Source organism: Hippocampus guttulatus, chromosome 17 (genome assembly GCF_054856545.1).
Source record: "Hippocampus guttulatus isolate MCC_2025c chromosome 17, RoL_Hgut_1.0, whole genome shotgun sequence".
In the NCBI taxonomy this organism is placed as follows: Eukaryota; Metazoa; Chordata; class Actinopteri; order Syngnathiformes; family Syngnathidae; genus Hippocampus; species Hippocampus guttulatus.
The window spans coordinates 1,544,324-1,568,858 of NC_141277.1; the positions used below are offsets into that span (position 1 = coordinate 1,544,324).

The 24,535-nt window shown below is 48.3% G+C and overlaps 1 protein-coding gene across 2 annotated transcripts in view; it reads right to left on the reverse strand.

The window, feature by feature from the left end:
• cacna1bb (calcium channel, voltage-dependent, N type, alpha 1B subunit, b) overlaps positions 1 to 24,535 on the reverse strand; it is a 66,956-nt gene that overhangs the window by 17,736 nt on the left and 24,685 nt on the right. Inside the window, exons 8-33 of one of the 2 annotated variants that reach the window (XM_086135753.1) lie at positions 22,695 to 22,882; positions 19,371 to 19,474; positions 18,713 to 18,828; positions 18,531 to 18,620; positions 17,651 to 17,740; positions 16,607 to 16,828; positions 16,397 to 16,509; positions 16,135 to 16,247; positions 15,857 to 15,988; positions 12,683 to 12,755; positions 12,280 to 12,397; positions 11,871 to 11,938; positions 11,692 to 11,798; positions 10,341 to 10,403; positions 9,648 to 9,689; positions 7,938 to 8,654; positions 7,459 to 7,643; positions 7,167 to 7,296; positions 6,631 to 6,760; positions 6,439 to 6,498; positions 6,201 to 6,307; positions 2,561 to 2,657; positions 2,097 to 2,257; positions 1,817 to 1,966; positions 1,031 to 1,232; positions 606 to 770 (exon numbers count right to left, since the gene is read on the reverse strand). In XM_086135753.1, the coding sequence (XP_085991879.1) occupies positions 606 to 770; positions 1,031 to 1,232; positions 1,817 to 1,966; positions 2,097 to 2,257; positions 2,561 to 2,657; positions 6,201 to 6,307; positions 6,439 to 6,498; positions 6,631 to 6,760; positions 7,167 to 7,296; positions 7,459 to 7,643; positions 7,938 to 8,654; positions 9,648 to 9,689; positions 10,341 to 10,403; positions 11,692 to 11,798; positions 11,871 to 11,938; positions 12,280 to 12,397; positions 12,683 to 12,755; positions 15,857 to 15,988; positions 16,135 to 16,247; positions 16,397 to 16,509; positions 16,607 to 16,828; positions 17,651 to 17,740; positions 18,531 to 18,620; positions 18,713 to 18,828; positions 19,371 to 19,474; positions 22,695 to 22,882 (3,743 nt within the window). The remainder of the gene's footprint in view (positions 1 to 605; positions 771 to 1,030; positions 1,233 to 1,816; positions 1,967 to 2,096; positions 2,258 to 2,560; positions 2,658 to 6,200; positions 6,308 to 6,438; positions 6,499 to 6,630; positions 6,761 to 7,166; positions 7,297 to 7,458; positions 7,644 to 7,937; positions 8,655 to 9,647; positions 9,690 to 10,340; positions 10,404 to 11,691; positions 11,799 to 11,870; positions 11,939 to 12,279; positions 12,398 to 12,682; positions 12,756 to 15,856; positions 15,989 to 16,134; positions 16,248 to 16,396; positions 16,510 to 16,606; positions 16,829 to 17,650; positions 17,741 to 18,530; positions 18,621 to 18,712; positions 18,829 to 19,370; positions 19,475 to 22,694; positions 22,883 to 24,535) is intronic. The other variant, XM_086135754.1, reaches the window with a different exon arrangement.

Genomic DNA, 24,535 nt, shown 5'->3' on the forward strand with positions numbered 1-24,535 from the left:
GGCTCCCTTCAATCTCAACTGGAACTTCAGCAACGTGACAAATGTACGTTGCGATGTGTGCACTGGCCAGTCGGGTCCCTTTTCTCACACTTCACTTGCGATGCCTCATCCCAATGTATGATCGTTGGCGTTCAAGCACAAGCGTGATAATGGCACGCCATCACACGAGAAAAATTCAACAAAGAACGCGGGCTATTTCTGTCGCAAAATCGACATCTCAGTAAAACATTCCCATGTTATTTCTTATTCTCTAATTTCCAAGAAAATAATGAGAAAAAGATCACGCCATTTACGAATAAGGAGCACAGGAGCCTGTTGCTTGAAAATGAAATGGGAGCCACTCAACTTGATCATCGACATTGCCGTGACAAATTTGCCCCCCTTCCTGATTTCTAAGCTTTGAGTTTATCAAACCAATTTTCATCTCACACAAAGACTGCCCGAGGAAATGCAGTTCCTAAATCCCAAACGACCTGTCCCTGTGTGAAAAAGTAATTGTGTGACTACGGTGACACAATCTTTTGCAAATATATCGTCGGGGTCAACTCTCCTTTTCAATTTGTGCGATGTCGCCTTCTCTCGGAGGAATATGCGCCGTCACTCACCTTCATCATCAGCACCACAGTGTTGAGGGCAATCAAAGTCATAATGGCGTATTCGAATGGAGGCGACACCACAAATTTCCACATCTTATACTGGAAGGATTGCTTGTTTTCCGGCATGTATCGAGTCAGCGGCTTGGCATTTATGGCAAAGTCAATGCAAGCCCTCTGTTTGACAAGGAGACACAATGCAAACTAGATGAGACGACAAATGCTCACAAGCAAATCATGCAAAACCCAAACGAGCCCCCCATCAAAGTGGTCCCGACGGAATACAAAAACAAACCCTCATTTGACGAATTCGACTTGTGCGTGATTCAATTTGTGACAGAAGGACACGGTGCATTGAGCAAAACATAATCGTCTCGAAATAAACAGATAAATGTTCTCTAATTGCGACGCGGACGAGCAGATCCAAACATTCATACCTCATTCTTTTCCAGGCTACACTCCGACATGGCTTTGTCTCCCTGCTCTTGAAAGGTGATGATGATCAAAGCCACAAATATGTTGACGAAGAAGAAAGGGAACACCACAAAGTAGACCACGTAGAAGATGGACGTCTCCATGCGGAAACCCGGGCTGGGGCCCTGGTCCTCGTAGGTGGCGTCCACCGAGTGCTTCAGCACCCTGCAAGTGAATTTTCCAGTGATGATTTCCAAACAGCAGCTGTGTTGAAATACGCAAAGGCGGTGTGCGCGCACGTGTGCAAACGGGTCGATCGCGGGACATCGGTTGCTTTGTGAAGTAGATCTTCGGTCAATTCAGATTTTCACATTTAAAAAAAAAAAAAAAAAATGTATTCCCGGAAACAAAGTTGAGCTTTTCTCCCGGTTTGAAATGATTGCGCTGCCAGCGCCTGTTAAGGAGAGCGCGACTTTAGGTGACAAGCGTAATTAGCTAAATGAATTACTTCTCCGCCGCGTAACTAAAATCAACAAATGGGCTCACGGGCCCCCCGAGGTGTTTCTTGGCAGCGGTGATGATTATGATAAATGGATTAATTTCCGCACGGACTGCTCGATTGACACAAGACATTTACACGATGAGCATTGATTGAGGAATGAAGAAATACGGTGGACTTCATTTCGTCTTCATGCGCGCTGCCTTTTCACCGCGCGGCTTTTCATTTTTGGATCGACGCTTTCTACTTTGATTCTCGATCGTGAACGACGGCGATGCGCGGCACGAGTGTGACGATCATCCGAACTCACAGAGGCCAACCCTCCCCGGTGGAGACGGTGAACAGCGTTAAGAAGGCCCAGAGAACGTTGTCGTAGTGGAACTCGTATTTCTTCCACTCTCTCGGCTGCGCTTCCACATCGCGGCCTCGTTCCACTTTGTCATAATCCAGGAACTGACCCCTTTGAGAAACGGGAGGGGGCCGGGGGGGACTTTTAAAGCGGATCTGAATGATGCCAATGATGAAGACTGTTCGAGCGGGCTTTTGTTTAAAAGCATCACCCGCAAAACGAGAAACGCCAAAGACTGTACCTGCAGTCTTTCTCGAGACCCTTGGACTCATCCGTGCAGTAGAAGAATTTGCCCTTAAAAAGCTGCACGGCGATAACAGCAAAGATGAACATGAAGAGGATGTAGACGATGAGGATGTTGAGAACATTCTTCAGGGAATTCACGACGCAGTCGAACACGGCCTGGAAAACAGACAACGCAAATGTCAGTGCTGTAATGAGGAGGCAGCGTGGATGCGCGTGTGAATAAGAAATACGCCTCCTGATGTAAACATAATCATAACTGAAGTTATGCTCCGACATACGGCGTTAGCATCGTTGCTAATTGCAAATGTGACAAGCGCGTTTGCCGCTTTCATCCGGTGGCTGCCGGCTACCTTTTAGCGACGAAGCGCACGCACGCGCACACACATCCGCACAAAAAGTGTTGCCGGCATGTGTTTTGTCCCGAATGAGCTTGATGAGTTGCGGACTGAATGACCGTACCTTGAGTTTGGGCAGACGTTTAATGGTTTTGAGTGGCCGCAAGACTCTGAGGACCCTCAGGGACTTGATGGTGTTGATGTCCTTGCCTTTTGTCCCTCTGTGGAGATTGAGACGACGGTAAATTTGTGAGACGTCGAGTACCGCTTTCCCCTTCAAGCCTTTAACCTTTCTAAACGCCTCCATCCTCTTAAGAGTAGCAGATGGCGGTGCATCAAAATAAATGCTCCGCATAAGAAGAGAGACCTGCTCGTGATCGGTTAGTCGTAAAATACACTTGAGTGAGGGTTACACAACGTTATTCTACAGCAAACAGGGGAACATTTTACATCCGCAGTGTCATGTAAACCGGATGACGCAAGGCAAAATTTGTCTTGAAAATGAGCCATCGCGTCATCCTGCAAGCGGTTATTTTGTTCAGATTGCAAAAATGTCGGGTTTGTCACACTCTGCATTCAGATAAGACTTTGTCACCGCTTGCTCATAAATGATTTTGTCAGATTAGACATTCCTACCGCTTTCGTGGCCGAGAATGAGCGACGGAATATTGACACTCCGGCGGTAGCCTTCGCAAGGGCTTCAACTTTGCTTCTGTAGAATAACATTTAAATGTCTAAAAACAAAACAACAACAAAAAAAGGAGTCTATCGGCAAAGAATCAACCTCTTGTCGAGGTCAAAGCTTCTTTGCGGGAACCACTACGATGAGGCTCCTTTCGTGTACGAAGGAGGAGGTGTGTATGCGCCGATCCAGAGGGGGATTGCGTACACACTGATGTCGGACGGCGGAGAGCCGGGTTGAATTAAAACAATGCGCCTGATGGAATTGTGTTTTCATCTGACATTACCAGAAGGCAAATCCAACATGAGACAAAAGGTAGAACTACTGTATGTCAACCAGTCTCGATACAATGACGGCCACAACGTGATTCAAGAGTGGTCATCCAACTGTAAATAATTGAAACCCCTAAGACAATACCTTGACTCCCTGCAGGACTTTGACAATAATCCTACCAACGGCACTATGCTAATCCTCAAACGAAGACGAGCGTAGGGACCTCGTTTTACGTCCCGTTTAAGGCCTCGTCCAAAGGTACTGTGGGCTCAAATAAAAGGAGATGTGTGGTCTCAGAAAACGACATGCACCGCTCATGCTCACGTTACTCGACAACCCGGGCATGCAAGATTTAAAAAAAAAAAAAAAAAAAAGACAATGCCAGCTCTTGTTCTTGAAGGACCTTAACACGCGGAGATGGAAACAAGTGTCTCCCGATAGCTTTCAGAAGGTGGGCAGTGTTCGCTAGAAGAATTTAGGATCCGGGCGCGTTAAGGTCATCGTCACCCACGGGACGTGCGGACGACTCGACAGCCTCTCAAGAGTGGGAGACTTCCTGAGTCGATTTCTCCTGTCAGAAGCTTTCATGTACTTGACCGACATTGAAGTCAGCGGCATGCCATGCTTTGATTCCAGTCGATGAATATCAACAACCGGGCCAATGAATGAGTTCCAATGATCGTTGGTATGCAATGTTTTCATCGTTGTCATGCTCAGTATCGTCACAATGATTCGTCCAATGAACTGCACGTTGACCTTCTGAAAGCCGAGAAAAGGAGCTCCCGATATTGTCTTCTTGTCTCGATGTCCGAATATTGGGACAGGAGCTATTTCTACTCGACAAGGGAAGATGGATACACGGTCATATCCCAAGGACCTTGGGATGGAGGCCAAAAACCCCCCCAAAAACTACATCTGAAGAGGTGGGCAAGAGAAGCATTCTGTGGCTTCACATGGAGGAAAGAAGGGGAAGGAGTGTGGACAGGCAATAGGTAGATAAGGACTGTTCCCACCTGGCCACGCTTTGTTGCGATCTGATGAGAAAAAGCAATGATAAGCAGACAAACACACATACGACGAATTAACACCACAACCCCAAAAGCATCGCAAATGGATGAAAGGAAATACAGCCAAGCCAAATCATCGACTTCAGCAGAAAGAGATGTCGGTGGTTATTCAAACGATGACGTTGTACAGGAGGTTGAAGAACGACAACGGATGAGAAGTTCTCAAATGACGGACTTTTCACACTCGTGTCGGATTGAAATGGTGACAAAAAGGGGCGGGGGTGGCGGGTGGGGGGGGGTGTTGGTGTTGACCCGAATTAACAAAGAAAGGAGGTGGTGAAGGAATAGCAGGTGGCTCATGACTGATGACATTCACACGGCAATGAAGACTGACGGAAATCAGATTTTATGATGTCACTGTCCGGTGAGCCGACATTTCCGCTTCAGCCTTTAAAATCCATTCAGTACCGGCCAATTCTAGACCACGTCTGAAAAGACGGTGAGAAACGTCTTTGGGAGTGAATGAGTTTTAATCATAAATGGAATGCTATATTTGTATCTTGGAATACAGAGAAAAGTTCTCCAATATATGAACCGATTTATTTGTAGTAATGGCACCTACTCGATCCGCCCCTTTCAACCTTTTATAACTAACCTTGTGGCCCCTAACAAATGTCTTTTTTGGTCACGTTGTCCGCTCACGAGTACGTGGCGTTTGCATCTGCAACGTATTTCGCCAAACGGGTTGACGTAAACATGGCTGATCACAGTTTTGGAGTTGTGACGATGGTTATGAAGTCATCCGGATCAGAAATATCACTGAAGTCTTGCAATGCGTATGCAGCCCGTTACATCATAAATCGGAGTTGATGAGATAAACGAGGATGAAAAGCTGCAACGGAAGGGAGGCGGGGTGATGGGCTGACAAAGAGGAAATGTTTGCGTCTGATAACCTGCCTGAGTGAATTAGAGAATTGCTAATGGTCCTATGTGAGGGCGGGGCCGTGCATGAGTCGTCACGGATATTCTGACAAGCCCTCAAATTTGTGACCAACTTTTTGACGAACCAAAAAAGGACGGAAGTGGGTGTTTGTCCGTCCCTTTAATTGACGTTGGGAGGCCAAATAAGGCAAGAGTGGAGCCAAACACTGTATTTTCTTAACAGTGTGTAAATGATGTCTAAGATAATACTTGCAGAAACACGCACACGTTTATGCCAGTATCTCCGGTCGTTACTGATCCGAGTTAGACGGAAACATTCATACGGCTGTGAGCTTTTGCGAATGAGGGGCAGGAAGGAGAACAGAAGACCCAAAGAGGACAGACAAGCACAGACAGAAAGACTGAAACTTCAGGCTTTTTACCCCATTAGGCTCCTGAAAGCAATCCAAGGCAGAAACCGAGGATGGGAGGGAAAAATATGGGGGGGAAAAAAAGGGGACAAATACGCAGAATCAGCAACATATAAAAGACAGAGAAGCATCAACTTTTAGTTGGAAAAGCAGAGTGACAGAAAGCAGAAAAGGATCACAGAAATGAGAATCTGGAAGGAATATTACGACACGTGAAAACAAATGCGGATGTGGAAAAGCTGAAAGAAAAGAATTAAAGACACTAGGATATCAGATTTGAACTCGTGAGATATATAAAGATATGGTGTGTGTGTGTGTGCGTGCGTGTGTGAGTGGGTGGGTAACACTCACACACGCACGCGCACACACGCGCACAACTTGTCGTATTGCATTGTCGAGTAGAAGCATATATCGAAACGCACGTCAAAAGCATTAAAGAGGACGACTTACGAGCAGGCAAATGCCACAAGAGCGCCACTGACCACAATGAAGTCAAGAATGTTCCATAGATCACGAAAATAGGAACCGGGGTGGAGGAGCAGTCCTAAGTCAATCATCTTGAGAATAAACACACACACACACACACACAAAAAAAAAATGGGACAGTTATTTCATCATTTTTGCTTCATTCCCAACAAGATAATCGACGTCACCAAAGACTCTGCTTTTATTTGGACCGCTGTATTACCTTAATCACCATCTCAAAAGTAAACACTCCGGTGAAGACGTAATCCAGGTACTTGAGCACCTGCAAAACGGCATCGGAAAAGATGCCGTAAAAAGGGCCGGCGCGAGACGAGCGTGGCTTGCGACGGCTGATCCGAAAAGGTCGGCGCCGCGCGACCGCCCCGACGGCGGCGATGGCCGCAATGTGACTCACGTTGTTTCGCGGCGCATTCGATTGCACGGGATCCTCGGCTGCCAGGGCGATGCTGCTCATGGTGATGACCATCAGGATGCACATTTCGAAATAGCGCAGGTTGACCACGTAGTGACACAGCCGCCGCACCCTGCCACAGCACACAAGTAAAAATACGATGCGCTGATTAAACATGTATTCGGTTTCACTGTCGTAACGGCCTCCCGAGGAAAAACGTAACTCCAAAGTGACAAAAATGAGTCTGTCACCCTCGATCTACGGACATTCAATTTAACACCTCTTCAAAAATGTGACCTCTTTTTTTTGGGGGGGGGGGGGGGCACGTGCCATTGTAGTTTGGTACAGTTCAGTTGTGTTAACCTGAATTACGCCGTATCAACGGAAGTGTAGCCCATATTCCCGCTGCCATTGATGGATGAAAGCTTTCATCTTTGAAAATTAATTGAAGACTGCTTGAACTTTCGATCAGTCGCGCAGGAAACCGGGCAATCTTTAGGAATGAATGAAGAGAAAATAATGATTAGCCAATGACTTACGGGTTTGTTTGTCCAAAGATGAACATGGAACTGTAGGGGAGGATCTGCCGAGGCCGACCGGCGGCATCGTCATCTTCCAGAGCTTTCTTCTCCTCGCTGATGCCAAAGTTGCCGCTCTCGATGTTGTTCACTGGCGCGGAAAAAAAAGATGCGCATTCACGTATTTGCCGTCAAAGGGTGCACGACTGAACGACATGCTAGAGAGCATTCGATTTCAGATCCGAGGCGTGTCATTCCCGTGACACGAATCACTTGAGTGGGCATCACGCGATGCCGTGACGCGTCTGCTCACTGGGTATCACGGTGGTTTCTCCGCGTGGGGCGGTTATGGTGACAGGGATGTGAATCGTGTTGCTGTTCAGGCCGGCCTGGCTGGCCCTGCTGGAATTCTTTTGGTTGTCGGCGTCTTCTTGCTTGTCGCCGAGACTCGGAGGACTTGTGGCGAGAACGTCCTCCTCACCGTCGGACCGCAGCTCCCTGCGGAAAGAATCAAAGGGGGGGGGGGGGGGATTTTTTTTCGGCGTGATTCGATTCAGACGCCGTTTGTTGACGTTCGGCCCAATGGCGAGAGGACATTTTGGCCGTTTCTCAGCTTTTTGGGTTTCGTAACGCCGTCGTGGACACAAGTCGCAGCTGCACTGGGAGATGGATGAGCCCGCAAGTCACACTGAACGGACCGGTCCACGAAGCAAGATCTTAGTTCTCCGGACAGAGGAGCTCCCAAATAACAAAAATGAGAAAACTCCTCCATTTTACGACGTGGAGTCTTACCTGGGATTTCTCTCGCCTTTTTGGCTTTCATCGGCATCCACAGTCGACTGCGCTCGGACCAATCGAGAGCAACGTGCTTTTCTGTCTCCGTTGCCCTCGCCTCCTCTTCCGCGCCCCCTGCGCTCTCCGTGGGCCCCGTTGGCCAATGCGCCATTGCCCTCTTTTGGCGTGCGGTGCGAGTGGTGGTGGCGATGCCCTCTTTCCTCGCCCCCCGCCCGTACGTCGGAGCTCTCCTCTTCCGGCGAGCCGGCGTGATGGTGCCGCCGGCGCCTCTGCCCCTCATCCCGACCGTGGCCGCTCTCCCCTCTTCTCTCCTTCGCCTGAGTGCCGTTGCTATTGTGATCTTTGCTCCGGCCGTGATGGGCGTGATGCCTCGCCGCGCGGCCGTCGCCGCCGTCCCCGCCCTCGCCGTTCTTGTCCCGATGCCGGTGGTGCTTCCTGGCGTGCGGGTGGACGTTGTCTCCCGCGCCGTCTTGTTGTCCTTCCTCGGGAGGTCTGTTAGCCAGGTCGCTGTTCCTGGACTCGACCACAAGGGGTCTGTCCAGGTGAGTCTTCATGTCGGGATGGAGATGGAGGACGGAGGATAGTCGTAGGCGCTCCTCGGGGTCCAGCTCGTTAAATAAAGCCTCGCTGCTCGCTCTTATGTTGTGTCGCCTCAGCTGGTTGGTCCTCTGCTCCCACACCGACATGGTCTTTGACGGCCGTTGCTGTTCCTTGCTAGACACGCACACAAAAATATATATCCGCATGTAAACGTTCCAATGAACACAGTGTCATTGAAGGTGTCTGGGTTTTTCAGTACAAGGTGTTTGAACAAATTTTCCGTCACCTCCGGTTCAAACATAGGCAGATCGGCTTCTATCACTGATGTCCCAGTCATGATTGTCAGTATCAACAGCGACCCACCCCCCACCCAGGGACCCAAACTTAAGAGCGTGTCCCAAAATGATCAGGGATGCAGAGCACAAATGTCCATCACGATAGCTTTCACTCACCATGCTGATGTCATTTGCATGAAAGGTGACCACAGAACTGTTCAAAGTTTCGGCTTTGCAGAAAGTACATCAAACCAGAATGCGGTGAAATGAGATCATATCGTGACACCTTTTTTTTTTTTTTCTAAAACTACAGGACAGTATATGCATGTACCCAGGATGCCATAGTCATGAATGCGCCTCTACTTTAGGGGGGATGGCTGACGTTTTCGTTTTCACCAGCGATGTAGCTAGCCACGCCCTCTTTCTTTACGAACAAGGTGTACTCAGGAGAACACTCTCTCTGATCGCCATTCCGCCTGCCCAGCGAGATCCGCAGTCTTGTACAAAAACGGGATTGACAACCCGAGGGTCAAATTGAACGATGTCAACGTCTAGCATTGTTTTGTTTTGCTTTTGATTCATTATGATTTGATTTTTGGTAACATGTTGGCTGTCATACATATCCGCTGCTTATCCTTTGTCAACTTTTGCAGACATGGCATGCCTGTATCCCAAAATCTATGACGATCATGAGTGAAGACACAAATGGGTGAAAAAGGACTTTTTTTATATTTGGTGCTTTTCATGTTTTCTTATTTCCATCTAAAAAATAAAAATAAAATACAAAAATAAAAATATAAATAATTAATGCTGATGGTATGCGGTGTCTATATGATTTATTTACATGGTCATTTATTGCTTAGTTAAGTTTGCTCCATCCGGTCACCTGTACCTCGAGAATCGTCGGGCAGGGGTGGAGTAGAGACTATAACTCCTAAGAGACAGACAGAAGACACACACGGACAGACAGAAGACACAAAGGAAAAGTTTGCACACGCACGGACGTGAGCGACGCACACAAGGTTGCGTTTCCCAGAGAGGGACGTGACACGGACAAAGACGCCGGAAGGGAGAAAATTATTCTTCCCGTGAGATACATTGAAGCATTTGAGTCACATGAAAGAACTCATTTCAGGAGCGTAACATGTTCGGGCACCGCAAAACAACCGTTGTGTTTACACAAACAGCAAGACGCAAGCTACCGGCTTCACCGCAGACAGCGCTGATGGTAATAAAAGCACTGTCAAAAATTAAACACAAAGTTCAGAACCGTGCCTTTATGTTTCAGGCCTTTTATGCTGTTGAAAATAGAGAAAAAAAATTTTTAATTTCCATTTCAATAATGTGGCATTTGGAAGGAACCTTGCATTTGTGATAGCTGCCCTGCATACTGCGTTCGAATAACGGTCTACCATGCCAACAATCAGGACAAGACACAAAACCATTTGGATTTCGGGAGCCCCGGCGAAGAAGAGAAGTAAGCTCCATTATTTAGGCAGTCATCAAGACTGAATGGGGAGGACAGAGAGGAGAAGGGCGTGGGGGGCAAGGAGGGGGAATATTGTAACAGAGAGCGATAACTCACAGTGACTGAATGCTGTTGATGGACGACCTGCGAGAGATTGCATCTCGATTTTGCTTTACAAAACTGCACATGCAGAACAAAAAAACAAAAGAAAATTGAGAAACAAATACGAAGGGAAAAGGTGGAACCTCAATCTGTCCACCTGTTCCCTTCTAATTGACTCCAAGGCACACATCTGTGCAACTACTTTGCAAACACCATCACATCATTTGTAAGCAGACGATTTTGAAGGGGGGGGGGGGGGGGAGAAACTGAACCTGAAACGTAGTCAAGAGTTTCACTCCAAAGACATTTTCGATTTTAATTTGTAACACGAACAATTTGAACGGTTTGACAACACTTCCGATTGGAATTTTGGTCCAGAAAATGCCATGCCGTGAAACCGCGAGTTTGCCAACACAAACGCTACATTTCAAACACAAACAGTTGCTTATGAGCCAGCTCGCCAATGTGCCACCACACTGGTCACTAGTTGGAGAGCGCTGGATGCGAATGCGCAAGAAAATAACGGTAATGACAGGGGAAAAGCGGGAGAGATGAGGCAGCTTGCCAGCGTTTTGTCCAGTTGAGCAATTCAGGACAGGCTGTGGGCCAAACAGCAGTTTGTGGAGCGTGTGTGTGTGTGTATATATATATATGGTAAAGTAATGCAGACATTTCCAGCGTGTGAAAAGCTTCGGTAGTAAAGCTCCATGTTTTCCAATATTTTAATAAAAATTTGACTGCCCCCCCCTTTACTGGGTCTTCAAATGACGCGATAAGCCTCGAGGGCCCACGGACTACTGCGTCTTCCTGAGACTCCACCTTTTTATCGATTTAAAAAAGAAAAAAGTAACATCGTCCAAAATATTGTTTGGGGAGCCAATTTTTGTTCAGGGCTGTCATGAGCAAAGTTCATTTTGCACGGCCAGCTTATACTAATAGGAAAACAACGGACAACATTGTTCAACAAAACTCTTTAAAAATATTTTTTGAGTCTGTATTCCAATCGCTGTTTTTTTTTCCTGCGCAACAAAATGAGACAAACTGGCAAGTACGACGGAATGCCGCGACATTAACTCATTCACTGCCATTGACGGCTATTGACGTCCAAAATGCTTTTTCACTGCGGCGGCAGCGAATGAGTTAATTCTCTGTAATTACAGGTGAACTTGGGAAGGGGGCAGGGGGTGAACCAGTCAAAACAGCTGGAGCACTCTCCGAGGCGGAGAACATGAGAGGAAACACAAACTCGCACAGAATATTGGATGGAGGAAGAGGCCGACAAAACAGGCAATGATAAAAGAATGCGCCATCGGGTTTGTGTAAGCGAATGATCGTAAACGAGGAAGGGGAAGCGCAGGAAACTTACGCAGCTATTGAGATGTTGGCTGCTGACATGGGACTGACTTCCTTCACCTCCAGAGCCTTCTGCAGAGCAAGCTTCTTATTGGCTGCTTCCTCCTGCTCTTCTTCATCCTTTCGCCAAGTGGGGAGAATTACGCGAGGCGGCCGCACGGCGTTGCGTTGGAATAGAACGGCGGCGCTTACCTTTGTGAGCTCCTGCGCATTTGCAAGATTGTCAACGGCGATAGCCAAGAAGACATTCAGTAGGGTGTCTGGGGAGCGACGCAACTCAGGAGAAACAAACGTACTCGCTGACGAATACACGCGTGAAAAACACATTTATGGGAAGGCGTATGTGGCAGTTGCAGGTGACAGCTTTACCGGGACCAGGACAAATTTGGCAGCATTTCTCTCTGCAAAACTGTTTTGATTCAGCAAACGTTTGGGTGTCTCTTGGTGTCAAAAAAAATCGCAACCCAAAAGATGGTCTTACGTTTTCCTGCAAAATGTCTTCGCAAACTCGGAAGTTCATTTTTCGGCCACCGCGCCGCCTCAAACAAAAAAACCATGACCCCAAAATGATAGTAGTAGCGTTTTTCGAAAGAGAGGATACAGTTTCCAAAAAGTGTCAGGACGATGAAGTAGACGGAAGAGAACATTCCGCGGCGGACGCCTCCTTGCGACTCGATGCCGTGGTACATCACGGCATTCCAGTCCTCCCCGGTTAAAATCTGAGTGAGTCGAGAGAGTTCCAATGACGCTCGGGTGGCTCGAGTACTGCGCGGAACTGAAATTAGCTGGCGGCATCGGGGGGGCTTTGAGAACACAGACTAATTAAGGGATTAAAAGTGAGCTTGTCAGGAGGCACCGAGCAATCATTTCTTCTTATTAACGTGACTGATAATCATCTTACATCCTCCATACGGTCAAGTTTTTCTCATTTTCAAGATGAACCGTGTGGGGGGTGGAGTCTTTTTTTTCTTTTTTAAACAAGGCTTATATTCGGGCTGTCCCACCTGAAACACAGTGAGGATGGCCGCCGGGAAGGTATCGAAGTTTGTCGTTGGCGTTTCGTCCTCAAAGTTGAATCTAAATCAGAGCAGAAAGAGAACACGTATCACGAGGGAGCAACTCAACGAGCATCGCACGAAGTCGAAGCGAAGGCCAAACAAACAATCGGAAACGTGTTTTTAAAGGTTCACCTGAGATTTAAGATGGCTCACTAATGAGAAAAAGAGCAATGGCGATATAAAATGCCCTGTATCGGGATTGAATTTTCTTTTTTTCTGTAGTACTAGACAGTCAAATGGTCCTATCTGCGTGTTGCGGATGAAAAGGAGTCTATAAAAAACGAGGAGAGGATGTGGTGCACTTTGTTACCGCCAGACCACTCGGGCCATTAGCGCCATATTGCGGCCCGGCTTCTTCCTCTCAAGAAGATCATGTCATAAAAGCACGTTGGGATGTGTGTGTTGAGTGCAGATATTATAGACAGGCCAACGACGTTCCGTCTCGTTTTTGTTGACATGCTAGGAAACACCGTACACACACACACACACACACACTTGGAGAACAGTGGCAAATCCAAGCACCGAAGCTCAATTGTGATCGGCTTCTCTCGTGCGCATCGTACGCGCATTGCATGAAGGAAATGAGGGGAAAAAGGGGGGGGGTGCGGGGGGAGTGAATTAGAGGAGAGTGGGGAAGGGCATTGAGTGGAATTCAATAAGCTTTTTGCCTCCCTCGGGATGGCATCGTGTTGTCTCTGCGCACGCTCTCTTCGGCTTCCGCCATCGTCGCCGCCCGCGTGATCACGGCATCCCTCCATCACACTGGCGTCCTCCGTCCGTGTCTTCCCGACGCTTCCTCGCCTCGCTAACGCCCCCCCCCCCCCCCCCCCCCCGCCACGGCCTCTCCCACGTTCTTGCGGATTAGCGGGTCCACTGCGGGCGGTCGCTTGCTGCGCTCGTCAGTTGTGACCTCTGTTTACCACGATAATGGGGATCGGGAGCGCTCATCCAGACGCCACCCACAGAGACTTCATTAAATCGACTCGAGAAGTACGCGTGGCGTGAATCATAACTCCCCCGCTCGCTAATGCGCTCACCTCGAGTTTATGCAGGCCACGGTGCTCAAACAGACCTGATTCGACTTTGTTGTGTTTTTTTTCTCCAAGATTTCAGAATTGGCAACCCAAACATTTTTGAAAGGTTAAAGAATGTCCTCCCTTGCAAAACAAATCAATAAGGGAGGAAATGCTCACTGGGATTTATAGAAATTAGGAGAAAAAAACACTTTGAAGCAGCAAACCAAGTGAATATACTTTGGTCGTCATTCCAGTGAAGGCTGCATATTTCGTCAAAGCTTATCACAAACCGACACCGTGTCCTTTTGAGTCTCAGCAGGGAGACGCTCCACTGCCTCAAGCTGTTTATCTTTTGATTCACAATTTCACTGACACGTTTGGGGCGTCGTGAGCAAGCACATGAAGGGGGGGGGGGGGGGGGGGGGATAGGCATTCGGGATTGGCCGACATCAAGTCATTGATTTGCCTTCGTTTTCATTTGAGCATGCCTTGGAAGCACATGAGGAATTGTCAACCTGAGGATGTTCAGCGTTTGCTCCGCTGATGATAAACCAAAACGCATTTCTTCCGTAAAGATTTAACTCGGCTGAGGCCGATTATTTTGCCGGTGAAAGTTAAAACGAACATCGCTTGTAGCCAGTGCAAGCAAGGTGCGCGCCGCCTGATGTGGCCCCCCCCCCCCCCGCCCCCGCCGGCTGAAAGCAATCTGTGCACGTCAGGCTCATCTCACACTTGTCCATCACAAGAGAGCGCCGCGCCGCTAATGATGGCATTGACTGATATGAGGCAACGTTGCCTTGGCAACAGCCGGCTGCGTTCAAGGCGGCCCCGACGCGGTGTTTGCGAGGAGCGTCGGCCCAGGGAGAATCGAACACAAGCGAAAGGCTGCTTTTCACGTACTCGAAGTGTCAACGGCATACGAATGGAGTCAAAGCAGGACGTGGCAACGTACGCGCTAGCTAGCGAGCGAGCAAGTGGCGACGGCGTCGGCAAAACAAATGCCACTTTTCTGTTCCGTGTCTGGCGGTCGAACGTCCTGCCACAAATGGAGATGCTCCTCATTTCAATGGCTGCTTCTGGAGAACATTTCATTTCAATTTACCCCCCCCAAATTAGGTTGAAGAGTCATCTTCCAGTCGGTGTGTTTTGTTTTTTTACGACAATTGCCACAATTGCGTATACATGCTAAGCCAAACCCATAATTATGTTAACATGGAGTATTTTCATCAAGGCGGGGGGGTGGGGGGGGGGGAGCATTGCTCTTTGCTGCTTGTAGTCTGTTCCTTTCTGACAGTGCATCACTTAAAAAGGACATTAATGCATTATGTTGCTTCTTTAAAAGGTCGGCCGAATGGCACGATGAAATATTTGTCTGCCGCTGATGATAACCACCCATGAAAATCAAAACAAACCGAATCAGGATTTTATGGACGGGAGGCAAATTTGTCTGGGAGGGGCCCGCTATGCATACCGAAAAGGTCGACGCGGGAGTGAAGATTTTGATTGAAAAACTCTTCCTTCTTCTCTTTTATACTTTAGCCAGTCCTTCAAATTCATCCATCCATTTTCTAATCCACAAGGATTCTTTCCAGCTGAACGCCACTTGTCGTTTCTGCGAAAATGTTAACCATTTGTTCTGTAGCGGTTGAAAAACATAACAGGAGGGCGATGCCGTGCGAGTCGGGTAGTCGGGGCTAAATGCCGGCTGAATTTTCAAGCGCTCCCATCGTTAGGAAAGCCCGGCACCCTTGCTGAGATTGATATCAAAGAGCCGCCGTCGCCGCTGCTACTTTGCTAGCTTCCCCGCTGCGCCGACATGTCTGGCGGCGAGCGCCACGCAGGCCCGCTGGCTGCAGACAAAGAACACGGGTCAGCCGGGGGAAACGGATTGTGGGGAATTTGAGCGGCTGTGTACAGTCCGTGTGACAGAGGCGTGTGTGGGGGGGGGGCGGGGGGGAGGGGGGGTGGTACTTGCGCACGAGGCAAATCGTGCGCTTCCTTTCGAGCTAACTCCAGAGGAGCCAAGCGCAGTCTTCAATCAAGCGTTCCTGGATGGAAACGAGACGAAAGAGCGGGAGTGGGACGGGTTCAAGCGATGACTCACTGTCCTCCGAAGAGCTGCATGCCCAGCAGAGCGAAGACAACGATGAACAGGAAGAGGAGGAACAGCAAACTGATGATGGACTTCATGGAATTAAGAAGGGAGACCACGAGGTTCCTCAGGGAATTCCAATATCTTAGAAGTGACAGAGCGAGGACAAAAGTGACCAAACAAAGCCGAGATCTTCAAGTGGGAGCGGGAATGTTTTGCTAAATAAAAAGCACGTTTTTCTGAAGACATCCAACCTCAGAGTCATCGCATCGCCGCCGAGAGAAACTCACTTTGTGACTTTGAAGATTCTCAGTAGTCTCAGTGCTCTCAGGACACTGATGCCGAACGACGCTCCGGGTTTGATCATGTCCCAGATCACCTCAAAAATACTTCCCACGATCACCTGGACATGAGAGAAGAGGGAATGGGCGCCCCGGCGGTTCAGCGCTCCTCGATTTCAGCCGGTGGCTTTGTAATAAATAAGCGCCGGCCGGCTCCCTTCAGACCTTCTCATCGATCTGCGCCGGCGTTAGAAAAACAGCATCAATTTACCCCAAAATCAAAGCAGTTAAAGGAGGAGTGGAAATAATTCCTCGGTCCAAGGCCATACATCTTCAAGGTCATCTCCGTGAGAAACAAACCCAGGAACACAAACTCCGCCGTATCTGTCGCAGACATGGACAACGCGGCGAAATCACGAATGGGGCACGGGCTTTCATTTTGAGTCCCGAGTGTAGGCGGGGGGGGGGGGGGGTGACTTACACAGGGCCGTCGTCAGCCACGCGGGTTGATCGTAGTGGACGATGGCCACGCACAGAGTGTTCAGGCCCACCAGACACAGAACGATCCAGTAGAAGCTCTGCGCTTTGACCATCCGCCGGATAAAGAAACGAATCCTCTTCTCCTTACGCCGAAAGTATGACGAGCTGTCCATCTTGGTGCTGCTTTTGACACTCGCCCGACCAAAAGGGGAGCCCGGAGGAGCTGAGCAACGTGACACACCAAAGTGTTAATGCGGTCCTTCCACTTTTTGCGTTGGACTTGTGAGTTTCAAAAGCGAGCAGAAGGACCGGTACATTGTTTTGATTCCCGACAGTTTCCTCCGACTATGTTGGCGAGTGCTTGATATTTTGTCCATCTACTTTGTTTGCTCTAGTTTGCAAAAAAAAAATATGGATATTTGTGACTCCGAGGCAGGATAGCAAACATTCGGTTTAATGTTCAAAATTTCCGACTAAAAAAAATTGAAATCGAGCACTTTGGAAAGCTTGATGAGAGAGCTCATTAGAATGTTCAACGCTTCATGCACTCTGCAGCGAGCATTTTAATAGTGACGGCGCGAAAATCCTTTTGAGCGCGGCGTTTTTACCCGCTTGCTAGCCACGGACAACAAATGACACATTCTCGTCGTTTGTTCCCGTGGAGTCGATTCATTTTCAAATTCATATTCTAATAGGCTGCAGGTGATCGCCTACTCCAGAAAGTATTTTAATCAAACAGTCTAATTTAAAAAAAAAGGTCATTAGACTTCCCCCCCCCCCACACCCCCTCCCAATGGTGCTACCAGATCCAGATGGCGTCGAAGCGCTTTTGTGACGCTCACCGCTTTGGCAAAGGGGGAGATCTAGCCATGTTTTATCCTTTTGACGCGACATGCCGCCCTAACCCGAGATCTGAGTCAGCAGCCAGCATGGCTGCGTTTTTTTTTTGCGCTGGCTTTTATTGGAAAAGGTCAGCTCTGGGAGGAGACGGCACGTGAAGGTCAGAGGTGAGCAGCCGGCGGACAAAAAACAACAACGGGCTTACCGACGGAGGAGATGTCAGCGAACGGATCTTCCCCTTCTTCCGCGCCAATCAGGTCATTTTTACCCTTCTTGTTTTTGCTTCGTTTCAGGACTGGAGAGAGACACGCAGAACAGGAGATAAAGAATCCGAAGATATGAGTTTTCTGTCCACAAACAATATAGCGGACACCTCGGCGCAGGCGAGTGAGTGCGTGCGTGTGCATGCGTGGAAGAAAATTCATTCAAAGTTGAAGTTAATGGGCAACTTTGATTAGAAGGCATCCATCTTGTTTTAATGTTCTGCCTTCCTGTTGCTGGTTTGATATGGATTTTAATTGGCACGCCCCCCCCCACCCCCACCACACGTTATCACGGGAGGTTGTGGGGGTTGTATTTTTTTTCCCCGTCTAATAAACACCTGATGCCGCACATCAAAACGTTGAGTTTGCCGCTGGATCCAAGTGATTAACTTGCAAAGTATTCCAGGAAGTGGTGAGGCTCCAAATGGCAATAATACACACACACACCAATAACGATGTGTCGGGGGAATCATTTTCAAGCAAAGCACACAAACGTTATGCACCACTTTGATTTGCACCTAATATTTCTGAGAGCGAGGGGGGGGGGGGGCGGCCTTAAAACACTCCAAGGAAATGAAAAGTACAATCCCTATAAATCAAGAAATCATTTCTTTATTTATACAGGAGCTTTCGGACTTCAAAAGCAACACAAGATGCTGCGCAAAACAGGGAATCAAAGACGATGACAACTCATGGCTGCAGAGGCGACCCCCAAAAATGTTTGGTGGGGGGGGGGGGTCCCAGAAACGAAATGCTCCTTGTAATTTTGCTGTGAAAGCAAGTTTTGTGATTTTTTATTTTTTTTTGTAGTGTTGCCGTCACCTGGCAGATTTTGTTTCCTCTTGTACCACGCGCCATCCAGAGGTGACTTCTCTTCTGCAATCTCCTCCTCCTCCTCCAGCAACACCTCCTCTGCCGAAGGAGCAAAAGTGACCTTTTCATTATTCGAGGGGGGGGGGGGGGGGCGATTGAATCATTAGCGCAGGTTGAAGGATGCTGCCAACCGGCTTTGCAGATCCATTCCAGGTATCCCGTGAGCTCTCTCTCAATTTGTTGCTGCCTTCGAAGCTTCAGGAACTCCTGCCTCTTCTCCACACGCTCTCTCTCTTTGGCAAACTCTCTGTGGTATTGACAGTCACAAAGGGGAAACACATTTAGTATTTGAGATCTCTTCGTTCGTTCACTTTACAAAGTATGATGATTAAAGTCAGAAATTCAGCCATGTTGGAATTGTGCCTGAGCCTTGACTTGGGCATTTCTATTTTCTTTCCTGTGAGGGACGAGTTGGATGCAGCCTAAGAGGGAGAAATTTGGCCACGAGTCCAATTTTGAATTTTCAGTTTTCAGCATTGGTGGAGCCCAAGTGAGATGTTCAAATCCCAAATCACCGGTGTCACCCGTGGATTATGCAACGTCGACATGATTCAAAAAAAAAAGCAATCTTCAATATAAAAGTATATCATGTGGTACTTTGGCAGCGATTAAAAAAAATAAATATAAAGTTAAAAACAAATTCTGGTCCTGGAGCATTCTCCATTCAGGCACCAGAACTCTGGAGTGCCCTCACCACGAAAATTTGATGGTTGTTGATTATTTGCCAAAGTCGTTGACGCATATCCGCTTTTTTCTTTCTTTCCTGTTCAGTGCCGTGAAACGACTTACCCGGATAGGACGCCAAGCACCAAGTTGAGCATGAAGAAAGAGCCAATGATGATGAGAGGGATGAAGTAGAGCCAATTCCAGGTGTTTCCTGCCACATCGTTGGTCTGCACAGACGAGCAAATCATTTGGAGGAATTTGTGAAGTGGTCTTCTTCAGTCGTGTTCAGGCGCATCGCTTGGGCCTTAGAAATAACAAAGGCCTCAGAAGCCCCTTGAACATCATTTCTTGTGTGCCGGTCCATCCACCCAACGCAGATTTTTATTCTGGTGAACAATGTCAACATAAGCTGTCAAATCAATGATTCATTTTTTTCCCTCACCTGTGCTACATTTATTTTGCCCCCAAAGATTGTTGTTCGATACGTTTCGCTTTCCTCACCCTTTAAATCAAAGATGTCCAAACTATGGCCTGGGGGCCATCTGCGTCCCGCCATCCATTTTTCAGCGGCCACCAAAAAGTATATCACACTAAAAATGATATTTGACGTGGGCCGCAAGGTTAGAGTTAAAAAAGGGGAAGGTGGGCAGAGTGAGAAGGCATCGAGGAAGGACAGACGTCGCTCCAACTCCTCATTCTGCCCGTCCCATCTGAACGTCGAGTGAGCCAGTCTTCTGTTACAATCAGCCTCTGGCATCAACATCTGTGATGTTGTCAGCATCTAATTGGTGCGTGCGCGCGCACGCACGCATCCGTGCAGACGTCCCCATTTGCCGCAACGCCTTTCAACGTCTGCGTCATTATTTTTATGCCTTCTGCTGAAGTGTCAGGAAAAAAAGAAAAAAAAGCTTTGTAATCGACGTGCCAATGTGCACCATCGCCCCGCCCGCGTTCGGGCTGTACGACCCTTCACTAACAAGCGTCGCCTATTCTGGAGAGAAAATCAAAACCTAGAGGACAGAATCAATGCCCCGTTTTACTGAGCGGTGTACAAAAGAGAGAAAAAAAAAAGAAGGCGAGGAAAAACAAAAGGGCAAAAGTAGCATCTGTGTCATTTCAACGGATTTGGTCTAATGAGCCGAGTCTCCTTTTAAGTGTAGGGGCCGTGAAGTCTCCAACCAAGAGGAAGATACGAAGCATTTGGCAAAAGAGCCCACCGGCGACACTCGCGCAGGATATTACCAAACTGCTCATGCGCTATGTTGCCTCGGGCATGCTACTTCAAATGACCCCGTATGTTGTTCAAGCACAAGGCCAAGACAGAAGTCGACATCTCTTGGAGATATTTTGTGAAAGCAAGAAAACAACCCAGCACAGCGGTAATACTGTACAGGGTTTCCATGCCAATTGTGACCGCGACCATTCAGGGTCCCTTGGGAGCTTCATTTGAGAGTCATGTCAAGGTTTGAAAGAAGATGGTGGACATTCTTTTTTTTTGGGGGGGGGGGGGTCACTGGCCTCTGGGCTAACTCTATTACATAAATAAGTGAATTATGCAAAGATGACATCATTACCCTGGACACTAATCAGGTCTGTTTTGGATATGACTTTTCAGATCGTTTGAAAAACTCTTCCATCCACCGTATCTAATTGCGATACGGCTCGTTCTCATTAGGGTGACGAGTGTCGTGGGTTATGATTTTGTCAATGTTTGGGATGAGGTTAGTCTGAGGGGGTCTACCGCCGATAGGAACTCACTCAATTACATCGCCGATGTGTCCTTTATGTCAGCTAAGAGTCAAATTAGAAACGCGTTTTTCACTTGTCAAAAGGCGCTGTTGAATATTGAGGCAGAGCCATCTTTGAACACGACGCGCGGCAAAGGTAATTTGAGGCGCCTCTAATTGTTACGGCAGCCGCTGGATGGTAAGAGAAAGTCATAAAATTACAAGGCGTGAAATGAAGATTGGCACATTATCCTCAAGGACGCCCCCCCCCCCCCCCATCTCAAAAAGAAGGCCAATTTGAACGCTTCGTGGTTGAAAGCAACGGCATCCGCAGAGATCGTTTGTGCGGCTCAGCGTCATTTTGCCGAACGGGGGCACAAACGAAGAGATGATGCCAAGACGGCACTTGACGCGCGCCTCTTTCGGTTCGTCGGCGGGTTTGAGTCTCGCGAGGGGAACCTGCGTCGTCAATAACAATTGTTTGCGGATCGCTAATGCGGGTTAACTCGGTGAAAGGCGGAGGCAAGAAGCCTCAGGCCAGACGCGGCGCATGGAGACAAAATCAAAGCGCGTGACGGGCGGATGCTTCGACCGAGCGACTGCTCCAATAATCACCCGATAACATGAGATTGCTGCCGTCGCACGGTAAGCGATTTGGCAACGAAAGTGAGATTAGAATGCAGCCGGTTTCATTTAAGGCCCTTTTGCATGTAACTTTATCAAAGTTGAGTCTATTTAAGAGGCACAATTAAACTGTCGAGCAACTTTTTTTTCTCCCAATACACTCCCCAAAAAGTCAATGGGTTTTCAATTTGCAAATCTTAACTCGCTAATTAAAGCATTTAAAAGAATGAAAAAAAAATGCAAATTTGGTGAGAGTACACGATGTCATCTGGAATCTACACAGCAAATACGTCGACCGCCGGAGCGGAAATGATAAATGGATTATTCCTTCAACTGCCGGATTTTATGATTTACATATTGGGAAACCTGGAGCTGTATTAAAGCGCAGGCAAATTATAGAAATATGCAGGAAAAAAAAATGTCTGACAGTTTAGGAAGGATACGAGGTAATCTGTGCTAAATCCCCCCCGCGGAAAGGAAAAAGGATGAAATATTTCTCCGAAGCGGGAAGAATGAAATACAGTACGAATAAAAAGGCAAACGTATCAAGTGAAAGCAAATGCTGTCCTCCATGAAACCGGCGAGAGTTTGCAAGCGCTTAACATAATGAGCCTGGAAAAGCTGCAGGAGATGTTTGGAGTGAAATGAATGGCGCAGGAAGGAAATGGAAAGATGACTCACGATGTGGCTCACAACGTGTCGCAGGGGGAAGGAAAAAAAATCGGGCACGGGGAAAACAAGGGCTCTGAATGTGTTCGACTAATCTGAATCATAATAATAATAATAATAATAATAATAATAATAATACAGTCAAACCTCTTTCCAGCGTACCCCTGTAACGTTCACATTTCAAAGTTCCGATTTCACTGAAGCAAATCTGGCCGTCTGCATTCATCCACAATAACAAAAATCATTGTATGCCTTTGTCAAAAAGCTCTCAAAAAACATTTGAAAGGTTGAATGAAGCAAAAGGATGTTTGAGCATGCGTACTGAGCTTATAAGGGCACGATGCTAGAAATGAGTCCAGGCGCTAAATATTGAGCGAGTACAATTTCGGGCTAAATACGGGCGGGAACAGGGAGCGGGTCGACTTACGCTGTAGAGGATGTCGACCCAGCCCTCCATGGTGATGCACTGGAACACCGTAAGCACGGCAAAAAGGATGTTGTCGAAGTTGGTAATGCCAAAATTGGGTCCGGTCCAGTATTCTCTGCACTGGGTCCCATTGGGACACAACCTGGCAGGGGGCTCCAGACCGCAAGGCCACTCTGCGGCTTTTTCACCTGAAGGAAAAAAAAAAAAGCCGAGGAAAACATGTCAGCGACGGCTTCTTTTGCGGCCCTTGGGCTGCTTCGCAGATGGAGAAAGTCGGGTTGGGAATGGCGCAGCTTCCCGCCATCATCGGTCAAGCCCTCGAAAGGCATCCGTCGCCGCTAAGTGCTCGGCCCACTTCAACTCCGTGAACGCCGTTGACTTCGCTCACCCCGTCATTCGGAGTGGCGCTGCGGCCTCATTCCGGCCATCCCGACAGAGCGAGCGGCCGCCGGTGGAAGGCCCGCGCAAACGATCCGCCGCCGGATTTAAACGGATCACTTTCCGGCATACCGCGGCATCAACCGCACACATTTAACCCACGTCGATCGGATTACTAATAAGCTCGTTGAAAGAAACATATAATGGGCTGCTCTGCTTGCAGCTTGCAGCTGATCCGTTGTCAAGTTTCTGACCCGCAGGTTCAAGTTCGAATTGCGCAGGTCTACGCGGGAAATGCCGAGAGACCATTTTCACGGCGGCGCGGGCGCACGTCAAATAGTCGGCGACGAAGAATGAATGTGCCGAGTCTGGCAGATGCTTCCGAGGCCAACGTTTCTTTCCTCCATCAAGTTTAACAATGACGCGCGGAGCCACTCTGCACGGCCAACCTGCCACTCCTGGAAGAGGGCCCCCTTGGCTACCCACTGACAGATGCTGCGTCGGCCAGACTCGGTGCCCGAGGACGACGCCGCAACATCTAAAAGGTCCCTATTTGCAAATCAAACAATTCGATGTTCTCAAAGATGAGACTCGGAACATATACCGGCCAGAAAAATGATCTCCCGGATCTTATACGGAGCAGATGTTCGGAACCCCCATTTCCTGCGGGTCTTTCTCCCGCGCTACGTCCACTGATCGGGTATCTGCGAGGTTGTCTCCATGGCAACAAGTTCACGTCATCAGACAACAGAGACGATGCGTTTCGGGAGGCGCAGACATATGCGCACGCACTCGTACGAGAACGCGGCGCAAACACACGACGCCCATCGAGGCTTTTTGCGGGCCGCCCCCGAGCCCCTCCCCGCCTTCATTGCATGCAGTTGTGCCGAGGAACACGTGGAGCGCCTATTCAAGGCTGCCAGTGCCCGCTCAGTTTGTCTCTCCCCACCTTATGCTCGCTACTGCCTCCCACAGGTTTTGCAGTTTTTCCATCTTTTATGATGTCGCTATGTGCTGCAGATTTCTTCCGATCCCAGTCTGAGTTGCTTTTTTTCCTCCCTTACCTCCACCTATCTTTTTTGTTTTCAGTTTCATCTCCGAAATTGGCCCCCCTTGCCCACGTTTTTAAAGGAGCTAACGTATTAATTGTACAGGCATTTCGGCCTCTGTATCTACGCCACTGCTTGACTTATTCTGTGCCTGCGATCTGCTTGCGGATGCTACCGCCGTCGTATCGACGCGGTCTCTTTTGCTCACCCTCAAATAATCAATCAATCACACACGGCAGCAGCGACTCACAGCCAGCAATCTTGATTTCAATTCATATTTGAATTTAGGGTTGCAGTACTTTGAAATATTAGTCTGCATTTATTACCCCACACTATATTGAAACAAGACACGCAGAGTTAATTTCCACTCGCCAAGGTTGCTGACCTAAGACCGGGAATCTGTCCCCGGGCTGG